Source organism: Perissodus microlepis, chromosome 10 (assembly GCF_051167445.1).
Source record: "Perissodus microlepis isolate ML-2025 ecotype Zambia chromosome 10, ASM5116744v1, whole genome shotgun sequence".
Taxonomy (NCBI): Eukaryota; Metazoa; Chordata; class Actinopteri; order Cichliformes; family Cichlidae; genus Perissodus; species Perissodus microlepis.
Window position 1 is genome coordinate 13,279,157 of NC_140470.1, and position 12,691 is coordinate 13,291,847.

Below are 12,691 nucleotides of genomic sequence, written 5' to 3' on the forward strand. Positions count from 1 at the left end.
CCTAACCCTAACGGCAGGTCCCCAATATGACAATGCATACATGATAAATGACAATTATAGAATTCAAATATTTTACAAGCTTCAAATCTGCCGTGTCTATGTTTCAAAATGCCACAGCATGTGTTTTACAAATGTCAAAATAAATTACTAGAATGAGTCAAGCTGATTTTTTTTCCAAGGCTTGCTTTCCTAAATAATCTTATCTTGTCGCAGTTTCTGGCTACAGTCAGGATACATTGCTTTGTATTGCCGGGTATGCTTTGAATGTTTGACCAGTAATTTGTTTTAATTGAGTTTGTAAAAAGCTTCATTTGGAGCTCAGGTGCAGAAAACTTGTAGGGAAGCTAACCGGGAGCTGTATTTAACCCATGCGAGGTCAAGTAGTTTTCCCAGAGCGGTTGAACTGTTCTAGATCCATGCTCTCTTCAGCTGGTCAAAGGGAAGAGGCTTTTAAAGCAGTTTACCTGAGGCAAATGTGTGATAAATGGCAAAGAGGGTTAATTACAGTTTTTTTGTAGCCAAATTTTACACTTTAAAGTTCTGAGTGTGCAAACTCCACTGTTCTCTACAAAATTCCCAGTTTCATATTCTCTACTTTCTCCTGCCCGTTGTCAGGGGAGCACTGGAGCATATCCCCAGCATGCATGGATTGAAAGCAGGGAGGCACCTCGGAGAGGCTTCCTGTCAATCAAGTCTCCAGTCGACTTTTTGCATGTTCTCCCACAGCTCAGTCTTCACAGACGAGTCTGAAACCCGAGCACTAGTGCACCTTCACAAACGTCAGCACAGAAATATGACTTTTAAATACAAATGCAGTGAGGTGGTTCAGAGAGGCACATCATGCCCTGTCCTTTAGACGAAGGACAGAAGATCGAACAGAGGGAGAAACTATGTGCTTTTTTAAAGATGCAAGTCAGATCCCTACATACAATGTTTTACATGTGAGATACAACTGAGGCGAAATCTAGGACTGGTACATGGCCAGATGTTGAACAAAACAAATCCCAATTAGGCCTACCCCTCCCATCTCTGCTATATTAAAAATACAGCCAGGGCAGGAACAAGCTCTGGAACAAGAGATGAATCAGGGACATGTTATTCAGGACACAGTCAGGGGGGATAGAGAGCTCAGGAGGAGCGCAAGGACTTGACCTTTTGTGAATATTCATGATGAGGGAGAGAAGAGAGATGTAAATCTCTTTTTTTTTGGAGAGAAAAAACCTTTGTGGAGTCTAATAACAGAAGGCAGCTTGCAGTTCACTGCAAAAATAAATATATCTAGCAGGCGTAACATCCAGATATCTTGGCTGTCTGCCAGTCAGAAGGATCAATAGCCATTAACACCATCATGCATGCAGTCAGAGGACAGCAGGGATCTGTGGCTCTGCACACTATTTCATCATGACGGGAGGTGGATAGGCGCTTTGGTTACAGTAAAAAGAGCCCCACTCCTCGCAGCTGAGAGCGATGCTTTCTGACTGACAATGTCATCAACGCTCAGTGTATGTAAACACATCCAGCAGCCTGGAGAATCTAGGTCATTTTCTGACTGGGATGAGATGAGGAGGAGGAGTCGTCGTCTGGAGACACACGGAGCCACAAATGTGTGCCGCGTTCATGTGTCAAGAGTCAGGTCGTAATCCACTCGCTCCTCTTTTATCTGCTTCATGAATCAAGAGAACATGCCTCCAGTGGCGAAGAAATCCACCGAGAAACACAGGCAGTGAAGCGGAGGGGAGGAGGAGGAGGAGGATGGGTGAACGCTTGTAATTTTTTGCTCCAGTTCTCTTTGGTTTAGCACCGAGGACACATTGTCCAATAATACCTAAATGTTCAGTCTTCAGAATACACAAAGCTCTGCATCATGCAATATTGACTGTAGCTTGCAAAAACACAATAGCGCGACCCATTCGAGAGGAATTACATGTTTAATGTGGATCATCGCTCATTGCATCACTGCACAGGCCATGGAGCGGTGATATTGGCTGGAGAAAATCCTGCCTTCTCCTGAATACAGTGGAACTAAATGGTGCTTGCATTGTTGTGCTCTAAGAGCTAATAATACATCAGGACCTGGTTTTCAACACAAACCTTACTAAGAGCACTTTCAGGAAGGAACTACTTTCTCCTTCACTAAACTACACCTGGTCATAATAGCAGAATGAAGCATACGTCTTTCCACAATGAGAGCAGGATGTAAACATTATTGGTGGCTAACTGGGTTCACACACCAGCCAACACTATCCTGGCTGCTTTTAGATGGGCGAATGTTTGGCAGATCCTGGAGACCACCAGCTAGTCCTCATGTTCTCCAGACCTCATTATGTAGTAATACATGAGACACTGCTAAATTGCACCAAAAAGCTGTCCAGGATATCCTCCAGGATGCCATCCATAACCTCATCCCAGACATTGTCAGAGTGCATACAGGCATTATGATTGGTTCAGGCTGTGATTTCAATAACAATAACAAATCAATGATCTTGATTTTTGGTGTCATTTTGAATCCAACCATGAAAGCGTTGATGATTTTGGTTTTCCATTATGACCATTAAGTCATTTTGTTCTCAACAAATTACACAAATTTAAAGGTGGTAAAGATTTTCAACTTGAATGTTTTGTTCATAGAGATCCTATGTGTAATTTAAGTGGTGCCTTATTTTTTGCAGTAATATATTTTCAGTGTGTAGCTGCTATGTGAAAGAAATTTTTTTGGGATAAAACGGTCATCATAATAAGGTTAAACATCTATACTATAAAAATCTTTGAGGTTTTCTTGAGCCCTGAGGGATTATGAGCTAAATAGGTTGCTAACATTAGCTTGCTAACATTAGCTTGCTAACATTAGCTTGCTAACATTAGCTTGCTAACATTAGCTTGCTAACGTGCTTAAAAACTAGAAACTAAAACTAAACCATTTCAAACAATACAAACAAAACTGAAATAGGAAGATCCACTCAAGAAACTACAATCAATTAAAAACCAAAACTAATTAGGAAAAAAAAAAAAAAAACTATAATAATTCTGATCCGGAAGAAATTATTTTACCATTTACACCGAGTGAATTACCAGTTGCTAGAATGTACAAATAATAAAGTCCAGCATCAGCATGGCTTGAAAATTCTTTGCCTTTATCCTTTCAGTTATTTGCAAACCTACCTCCGACTGGCTAAGACTGCAAACATAATAAAAAGAAAAGTACCACAGCATAACAACTAAAAGAAAGATTCTTCAGCTGACAAACTTACATAAACTTGTTATATCAGGGACGTATTCAATTAGCAGAAAATGTTTCTTAGCAATCAAACTTTACACGATAGGAGGTGGATTATTTTCTTAGCCTTAAAGAGTCTCTCAGTCTAAATAATCACCCTTTTTCCCAGCATGCTAACTGAAGCGGTTATCATCTTATCTTACTACTTTCTACCTGCAGCATCACTCCATCCTCTTCTCTTTGCTCTCATTACTTCTCTCACATTCAGCGGATCCACAGGGTAAATGGTAACCAGTGTAAGGGTTATTTTCAGTTAAATGTCCAGGCAACAACGGCACTGAAGTCCTACTCCTGCAACCTCATCTAGCAGCTGTGCGCATCACGTTTTGCTCCTCTGTGTATTCAGTGGCTTTCCATTAAAATGATTACAAAGTGCCTATTTTTAAAACTAGATGAATGATGCAGACTGTTACATTTAAAAAGGACTTCATAATAAGACTCTTTAGAGAAAAAAAAAAAAAAAGCTTTTTGAAGTGTGACATTAACATAACCCTCAAAAAAACATGACCAAGCTAAAATGTAGCTAATGAAACAAGACTGACCCGTTTAGCACATAAGAGCCTCAAAATGAAACATTAAAAAAAAGCACAAACGCATATCAATTCATAACATGTTAAAACAATCTAATTAAAGGACAGACCTATAGTAGATTATTGCTCTGGAAAACACAGAAACAGGCATTACAATCTCAAATCTCAAGCACCATTGCAGCATCTCATTAAAGGGACATAATGTGACTATAATGAGGATTTAAAGCTCTGGAGCCAACTCACCTGATGATTACACAAACCTTTTGTTCCTAGTAACAGCTTGAAGCCGACGTCTCGGACACCATATGCTGCTATTAAGGCTTTAATGATCCGGGAGCAGGTGGGCAGATTGTGGGCGACATTATCGTCTGTCATGATGGCAGGAGAAGAGGTGACAGCGGTGGAATTGCCAAATTCCAGTTAACACTTGTCAGCAGTGTAGTTTGCATCACTGGGTGGATAGTGCTTCAACAGCGTGGCTCTAAAAAGAAAAATCACACTCTATGTCTGTGGTTATCCTTTACTGCATACAGTCCAGCTCCACAGTATAAAAGCGAAGTCATCGTTCCCCACAAACAGACTGATTGATTTTTTCCTTCACGTCATTCACAGCTCATTCATTACAGACAAGTTTACAAAGCAACAAAGGAAGCCAACTCTCTCTCAGCTGATTAATGATCATGAATCCTGTATAAGAGATTTTAGATTCACTCAGACATCAAAATACGACCTGGATACGTGCAACTTCAAGCTGTAGCCAGTGAAGAGGACAATATTTGATTACTTTCAAAATCATGTTTATTAAATTTAGAAAACACCATTTTTGTTAACAGTTTCATACCAACAGCAGGAAAGAAGTGAAACTGCAAGAGAGACGAAGATGGGGCCTGGGCCAACCCCTGAGTTAAAAACCACTTGTCTTTCAAAAGCTCATCGGTCCCTATGCGTTTGCTGTCTGAGGAGGGTGTCACCTGCATCTAACCTGGCATAGACTAGAAGAGAGAGTCAGTGTGGTAGTCAACATCTCAAGGTAGAACACCAAAAGAAACGAGACATAAGAAAAGTCTGGACATCAGGTAGAAAAGTTGATTTGCAAAGTCACTTTTCAAGTGGAGGTTGTTTTTTTTTTTTTTGTTGTTGTTGTTTTTTTTCCTGCCAAAATATACCAAGTATGCAAAATTAACATGTAATTAGGTTGCCAAACCATGTTGGTATGTAGGTTTCATCACGCAGATGTGGGAGGGGGGGTTCTGCACAGCTTTAGGGGATGTGGACTTGGGGGGTAGTTTGGGATGCAGTACAGATGTTGTCCATAAAGGAAGTGCAAACAAAGTCTATAAGGTGTGTTTGTTGAGGGGGGCTGTCGGGGGGGGGGTGGGGAAGGGTTACGGGGGTATGAGCGAAGTAGGGCTCACCCCCTTTGCTCATCAAGGTGCTGAAAGCGGTGACTCTCTGGAGGGTGAGCCCGACATATCATCAGGGGGGAAAACTGTGAGTGTGCAGGCTCGGATCCCCCCCAGTGACTCGGGCAAGTCGAAAACTTTGTGCCATTCGTCTTTCTCGGGGTCGTACTTCTGTACTATTTCCACCATGCACCTATTGTTCCACGAGTAGCCGCCCACCACGTAAATCTTATTCTCAAACACGGCCACGCCCACGTCGCTCTGACCTCGCAACATGGCGGCGATAGGTGTCCACAAGTCGAGGGCGGGGGAGTAGTATTCGCAGCTGAGGACGTCGTCGTAGTCGCTGGTGCCCCTGAAATGATTGCCTCCGATCACGTAAAGACGGTCGCCCACCGTGCACATGCAGTGGAGGCCGCGAACTGTCGTCATGGGCGCTTTCTGAGTCCATTTATCGGCATCCGGGTCAAAGCACATCAGCTCCTTCTGAAAAGTGTCGTGAGTGATTCCACCTGCAGCAAGAAAAAAATATAAAATGAAACAAGAGCATGGAAATTAGGGCTCAAGGCTCATTAGTTGGGAGAAGCTGTCAATCAGACAGATTAATGACTCGTTCGCTCAAGTCAGCCAACCTTTTTATTCATCTGGCCGATGTGGAGCATCAGCCAGCTCTGACGCTGGAAGGCTGCACATTTAAAAAAAACAAAACAAACAAAAACAGAAAAAAGACCTCTGACTTCTCTTTGATCCCCTTTTTCCACACCTTCACTCGAACCCACCCGCCAATTTGCAGGCTAAACACTGATTTCAAAACCGAAGTGACATCAATAGCTTTTCAGCCTCTTTTCCACAACATGAAATAATGCTGATGAGGAGCGCTCAGTACAAAGTGGAACACCATTACAAAGCGTCCACGCATGCACGCGCATTCACGCAAACAGTCTGTAGACACCGCAACACACAATGCTGAGGGAAAGTGGGGAAGGAGGGAAAAAAACACAACCAAAAAAAAACAGGACATGTCTACAGGGAAGGCTTAAAATAAAGAGGAACACAATCCCAGCATGCATTTGGGTGGAAGCCAGCCTACCCCTCCCCCCCCAGGCAGATTGACTAGGAGCAAATGCAGTGAAGATTTGCAGAGCACGCCGAATACAGGCAGTATCCCTCTTTTCTTGCTGCCCAGTGATCGTGCGCTCGGTTTATTGTTCAGGCCTAAGCCGTCTATTCAGCTGCCATGACTCAGATCTCTGATGGAGCACCCCCTTAGCTGATCAGGTTCAAAGATGGCCTCACCATCCGTTTTCCTTATCCAAGTAGTCCACGGAGCAAATCAGCTATTAAAACCCTGACAAGAGAACAGTGCTGGAGTCAAAATAGCCTCCTTGTAATACCTCTCAAGGGAGTGTGCTGCTATTTTGATTCAGTTCAATGGCTTTGGCCTTTCCCTAATACAATAATGTCTGATCAGTTTTCCAGTATCTCTGTCTAATCAGCGCCATTAGAGAGACACTAAGAGCAGACAAGATTTTGCCAAATTGATCCCAGCTCTGACAAACTTGCTGAGGAGCTTTTGCCCTTCCATAGGCAGCTTAGGGCAGACTGCGATATTGTTCATAATGTCTGCTACATATGCCCTTGTTTTACCACGCCAAAACATTTCCCTGCTCAGCCATGCAGATATAAAACAACTGCAGAGTCCCCTTGTAAAACCAGCGACCTGGTTGAATCAGTGCCAGCATATGTGGGACTCACAGAAATGATGCGAAATAGACGGGGAGGTGGGGAGGGGGCTTAGCAGATTCCAAAAATACCCCATAATGAGTTAGAGAGCCCATATGTAACGATCTATGTATCCACGTATTGATTAGTGTTACTGCAGAGTGGTTTAAAATATATGTAGACTGACATTAACATACAAAAGGCAGCGCAGGCTTGATGAAACCAGTTTTTACTTTCTTCTCACTTTTCAGAGTGACTTGAAGAATGGAGAGGTTTGCATTTATGGCCTCTGTGTCATGCAAAATACTTTCAGTCACTTGCGTTTCTCCATTGAGCATAATCACCCTCTTGAAGTCGTACTGTCAAGTTCATTTTACAGCCGTATGACATCTCACTCTGACTATTAGTCCCTGCAGGAATATGAGCTCTAAATGGCTCCCCTGTTCCCTCTATTCACTATTCCTGATAAAATAGACAGTTATTTACTCTTGAGGTGAGCAGCAAATTGAAATTTCAGACAGTTATGAGCCATTATGGGTCATCACTTCTGGGTTTTAAGTCATACAATGAAATTCAACACACTTTCTCTTTAGGTTTTAAGCAGAAGCCCCTTATTTTTTAAATTCACTTCATAACTCCACACAAAAAAGGCAAAGGAGCTACGCTGTAACAGTCTTAACCAACACCTGCATTATATCACAGGTACGACCAACATTTCATATGATTCAATGTGGAGCCATCACAGGACATCACCATTTGGAAACCTAATATTCGTGAGCACCGTCAGTTCTCTGCACTGAGCCCAAACAGACTTCAAATGCATGTTCAGCACAGATGAATCAAAGGTGTGAGGAATGATTAGCATAAATCTGTAAGTGTGAAAGACAGTGTTTTTAAATGATGTAGCGAGTTCAAACATACAAATACCTAGCAGACTGTCAGAAATAAAAAATATGAAAAGGAATCTTTCTTAACCATCTTTCAAATGACCGCTTTCAACTATTTCAATTTATCCAAACAACTTTGCAGGCCAGTGACATTTCTGCTTAGTGCAGAAATGTCACTATTAATGCAAAGAAATTAAATATAAACACACATGTAAGCTAAGAATCAAAAGGCACGTTCAGCCCAGCAGATTTTTAAACTAGAAAATATCCTGATCTGAAGGAAGCACATCCATATATTGATCAGTTTTACTGTGGGACGGTTTAAAATAAATAGACACTGACATTAAAATAAAGAGGCTAGAAAGGGATGATGAAAGAAAATGAAAAATCTTGAGCTCCAATTTTTACCCTCTTCTCCCTTTTCAGAGTAACCTGAAGAAAGAAGGTTTGCATTACAGAACCATATCCATTTGAGATTACTGTCAGCTCTCACTGACATTAAATGCATGTTCAGCATAGATGAATTAAAGCGGAGAGTACTTTAGATTTTTAAAATATAAAATGTCCCGATAAATATAAATGATCAAATATAATCATCTTTAATGGAGGAAAAAAAAACCAAATAAAAATCTCAACCATGAGATTTACATCAACATTTTTTCTTTACATAAAAACACCATTAGCAGACAACTTGTGAGTTGCGAAAACCTCAAAAATCCCCAGTCAGTGAAGCAACAATCACACACAAATCATCAGAACACTCGGAGAAAGTGTAATAGTAAAACCAAAGGGTCTTAATCTCTCGATAGGAATGTGGACCAGCAGCAGCGTTGCTCTGTGCCGTTTTCAGTGCTTGTGTCTGAACTCTGTCACACCACTTGAGCCGTGATGGTCTGTGGGCTGAGTGCATTCGTCAGGCTCATCCAGCTGACAGAATACCTTCAGACAGCGCAGCAGCACAGCCGGAGAATGTGACCTGATGTACTGTGACAGCTAGACACAGAAGTGCACTCCAGCTCGGGTCACCTTGCACAGCGCGACTGTAACCTCTGAGACCGCGGACGCTACAGCAGGGACTCGCCGGAACAAAACTGCACTAATGGGTAATGCTCGTTTACCTGTGCCGTGGGCATTAAAGGCACTTGAAAACACGCTGTTGTGTTATAACCCACAGCTGTACTCAGAAAACTGCCTGACCAGTTTTATCGTGTAACGCAAGTGCTCATTTTCCCTGACACATATTTTCAGCTGTCACAGGTGCACAGCCAGCTGTTACAATAGTAGAATTTACAAGACTGCTGAACTGTGATTGATTGTATCTCTGAAACATGAGACCAACACACAAACGTACACACACACACACACACGAAAAAAGGATAATCCATTAGACGATCAAAAAGTGGAAATAAACGCTACGAAGTGGAAAGTACTGCCAGGGGCGAAACGATTCATACAGCTGGCTACCAGCAGATTAGCTCAGGCCGTGACCGTTTTGTTATTCATCATTTCACTTTAGTTATATTAAAAAGTAAAATGTGTGGCTTTCATCTCGGCTCCACTCTAATATTAGGTCTGCCAAATCTTGTGATCTGTGTGATCCCAAACATGCCCCAGTTCTTCTCCCTGATAATGTGAAATATTAACTAATTAAAAATTGTTTATATAAACCCTGATAGTACTCATGTGTGGAGGTAGTCCTTAGCTTTTGGCCTCTTTCCAGCACGTCAGAGTTCGGTGATATGAAAATCAAATCAAAGGGGCTGCATGTACTTTTAATGTGGCAATTTTTTCCAGCTAAACATGAAAGATAACTGGAACCAATGTGATAGAGAATGTGAGGTGCCTTCTGTAGGACCATCTAACACCGGCAAACGTTTGCAGGTCTGTGGATTGAATTCACGGCTTGTGTGCACAGTGATCACACTGCTGGATCTAATAAAACTGCATGGAAGCTGGTCAACACCTCAGACTGTAAATTGGTTTAATACTGCTGCTAGTATATTGCTGCTAGAGAGCATTTCAACATTTTATTTTCATTAGCTAAAGTTTCCCAGGTGGCACTGTAAGTACAATATGCGTTTAATGCAACTATGTAAGTGTTGGTGTTCATAATGTATTCATATTCAGGAGGATTAAAGGATCAAAATACCAACACCATTTCCATTCTTATTGTTACTTCTATCTCCCCTTATATATATATATATATATATATATATATATATATACTTAAAAAAAAACCAATGCTGAAAACCTCCATTATCTATTTTTTCAAATATTTTTGCATAAAACAGTTTTTTTGCTCATGTGTTGCAGATGGATCATAGTACCCATGGCCAGGAGGGATTATTACAGTCTCTTCTGTGTTACACCTCCTACACAGGCTCTAGTCCTCTACTTTGCTCCATCCTTCCCAATTCCCCTCCACCACCACCACCACCGTTCCCCATCTTTTGTAGCACCGCTCTGGATTAGTCACACTAAGAAACTAGGGCTCATCTCCATACTGCAGGATTTGTTTTCCGTCGTATTAAGTGAACAAGTGCCCAGGTGTCACCTAAAGAGAAAGTACTGGCTGGCTGAAGGCCCAATTCTCAGTGTCCGCCATCTGCCCTAAGTGTTGAACCCTCGCAGGCTCCAAAAGCATGCTCAGCATAGATGAATAAAGTGTGAGGAAAGATTTGCAAAAGTCTGGAAGTGTGAAAGACACTTTCTTTATATGAAGTTTGAAAGATAAAAATACCTAGCATTAACAGGCTGTCAGAAAAATCCTGACTCACATATAACTCCAGAACTCTATATACTGTTTGTCTAAAATGAGATACTATTGTGACCCCACCTTGCAGTTCTATAACACATTCAGAGAATAAAATTTATTGCTATTGTAGCTTTAAAACATACAATTAAAAAAAACAACTCTTACCCAGTCATGCAACATTACATCTCTATTTATTTAAGCCGATAATAAACTCAAGACTCCCTGGGGCCACTTACCTGAAATATACATATAACCACCATACACTGTCCCAGCGTGGCCATAATGTGGCTCATTCATTTTGGCAACGTATGTCCATTCATTTGTCCTTGGGTTGTAGCACTCCACAGTAGCTTGAAGAAACAGATGAAAAAAAAAAAGAGAAAAAAGACTGTATTAGTAGAAAGTAGGTCAAGACACAACTAAGGAGGACAAACAGCAGCAAATGAGGCCTTGGAGGGTCTCAGCGTGGGAGCTAAAACAAGGATTTAAATAGAGAGTACACATCCCCACCAGCTCTGAATGCACTGACTGTGCAGGAAATAGTGAGATTGTTCGAGCTTTCATCTTAAGGTGTCTGAGGATGGTTCTATAAAATATCAGAGAAATCAGAAAGGTGACCTTAGGGTTCATATCAGATGCTCACAGGCTGATAATTGCTGGCTGGGAACCCCAAAACCAGCCAGCCAGCCAGGGTCCATCAACATGTATGATCACTGCATTGATGGAGAAGGGTTTGAAAAACAGGTAATGATTTACCTTCACATCAAACACCACAGTTTAACATTGCAGAATCACAAGTTTCCATTTCACTAGAGCTTAACATTTATGATTTGTGAACTACTAAGAATTACCAGAATTTCTCCATTTATTATGGGTTACAGTCCCATAATTCCCCTGTTGACTTGCTCCAGGCTTCCTGGCAAATAAAATGGGTTTCACCAGTGGCTGATCTGTTTCATCATTTCTGCGTTCACTATATCTGGGATCCAGTTTTCTACATTTCTGGATTGAACTTGTTGCAGAAAGTATTTGAAGTGAGGTGCTCCAATTACGGATTCTGGAAATGTAGGTTGTAGATGAGCCAATCCCCATAAACATGCTTCAATCAACTTTCGCAGAACCTCAGAAGAGTGCTACAGGAGTAAACTGAGCTGGGAAAGGCTACACAGGTATTTCTAAAGACATGAGTGAGGACAAATTCTGAACAATCAGGACTGTTGCTCCACTTTCCAGAAGCAGCTACCTGCAAAAATTACAACTGAGACAGTTAAGCACAAACACACTTAAATACAGAGTACATCCCAATAGAAATGGTGGAAATGAGCCCAACGTTACCTGCCAAACGCCTGCAAGAATCTCTACAACCTGCTTAAACTCTTTTCATTCCTGAAACAAACACCGAAGCTGTAAGGCATAGTGGAGGTAGTATCATTATTCAGGGATGCTTTGCTACCTCAGGCCTGGGTGCCTTACAATAGTGTAGAGAAGAATGAATTCAAAATTTCCATCCATCCATCCATTCGCTTCCGCTTATCCTTTTTCAGGGTGGCGGGGGGGGGGGGGGGGCTGGAGCCTATCCCAGCTGTCTTAGGGCGAGAGGCGGGGTACACCCTGGACAGGTCACCAGTCTGTCGCAGGGCTAAATTTCAATGAAGAAATTTTCAGGGCAGCAGTGCATTCCCTGAAGCTTTGAGAACGCTCGGTGATGAGAGAAAACAATAAACCCAAGCTCACAAGAAAATCAGTGTCACAACAGTTTTTATAGTCTGAATAGTATAAGCTTGTGAGTTTTGTTCAATCATATCATTGTAGAAATAGATAAAGATTTTTGTTTAGTGCAGTCCTTCAAAATTCCTCCTCATTTTACAAGACTCATAAGCCACTGAAGAATATGGGGTTATAGAGGAGCTCCTGTTAGTTACTCAGCTCAGGAGCCGGTCTTTTCCAGCCTGCACTGTAAATGATTAAACCATTGTGTTATTAGTTCACTCACATTGTGTTTCTTCATAAATGAGTCAGAATAAATTTAAATGTATCATCAATAAGTTTAGAAATCCTGGTAATCCAATGTAGTTCACAAACTTTTGGTCATCTTCTATAGTTAACAGATTTACAGGCAG

At 41.5% G+C, this 12,691-nt stretch overlaps 1 protein-coding gene across 3 annotated transcripts in view; it reads right to left on the reverse strand.

The window, feature by feature from the left end:
- Positions 1–4,579: 4,579 nt before the first annotated feature.
- klhl13 (kelch-like family member 13) overlaps positions 4,580–12,691 on the reverse strand; it is a 45,256-nt gene continuing 37,144 nt past the window's right edge. For all 3 annotated transcript variants that reach the window (XM_084942205.1, XM_084942207.1, XM_084942206.1), the window contains 2 exons: positions 10,808–10,921; positions 4,580–5,719 (listed from right to left, as the gene is read on the reverse strand). In XM_084942205.1, coding sequence (XP_084798331.1) covers positions 5,232–5,719; positions 10,808–10,921 — 602 coding nt within the window. In that variant the 3' untranslated portion in view covers positions 4,580–5,231. The remainder of the gene's footprint in view (positions 5,720–10,807; positions 10,922–12,691) is intronic.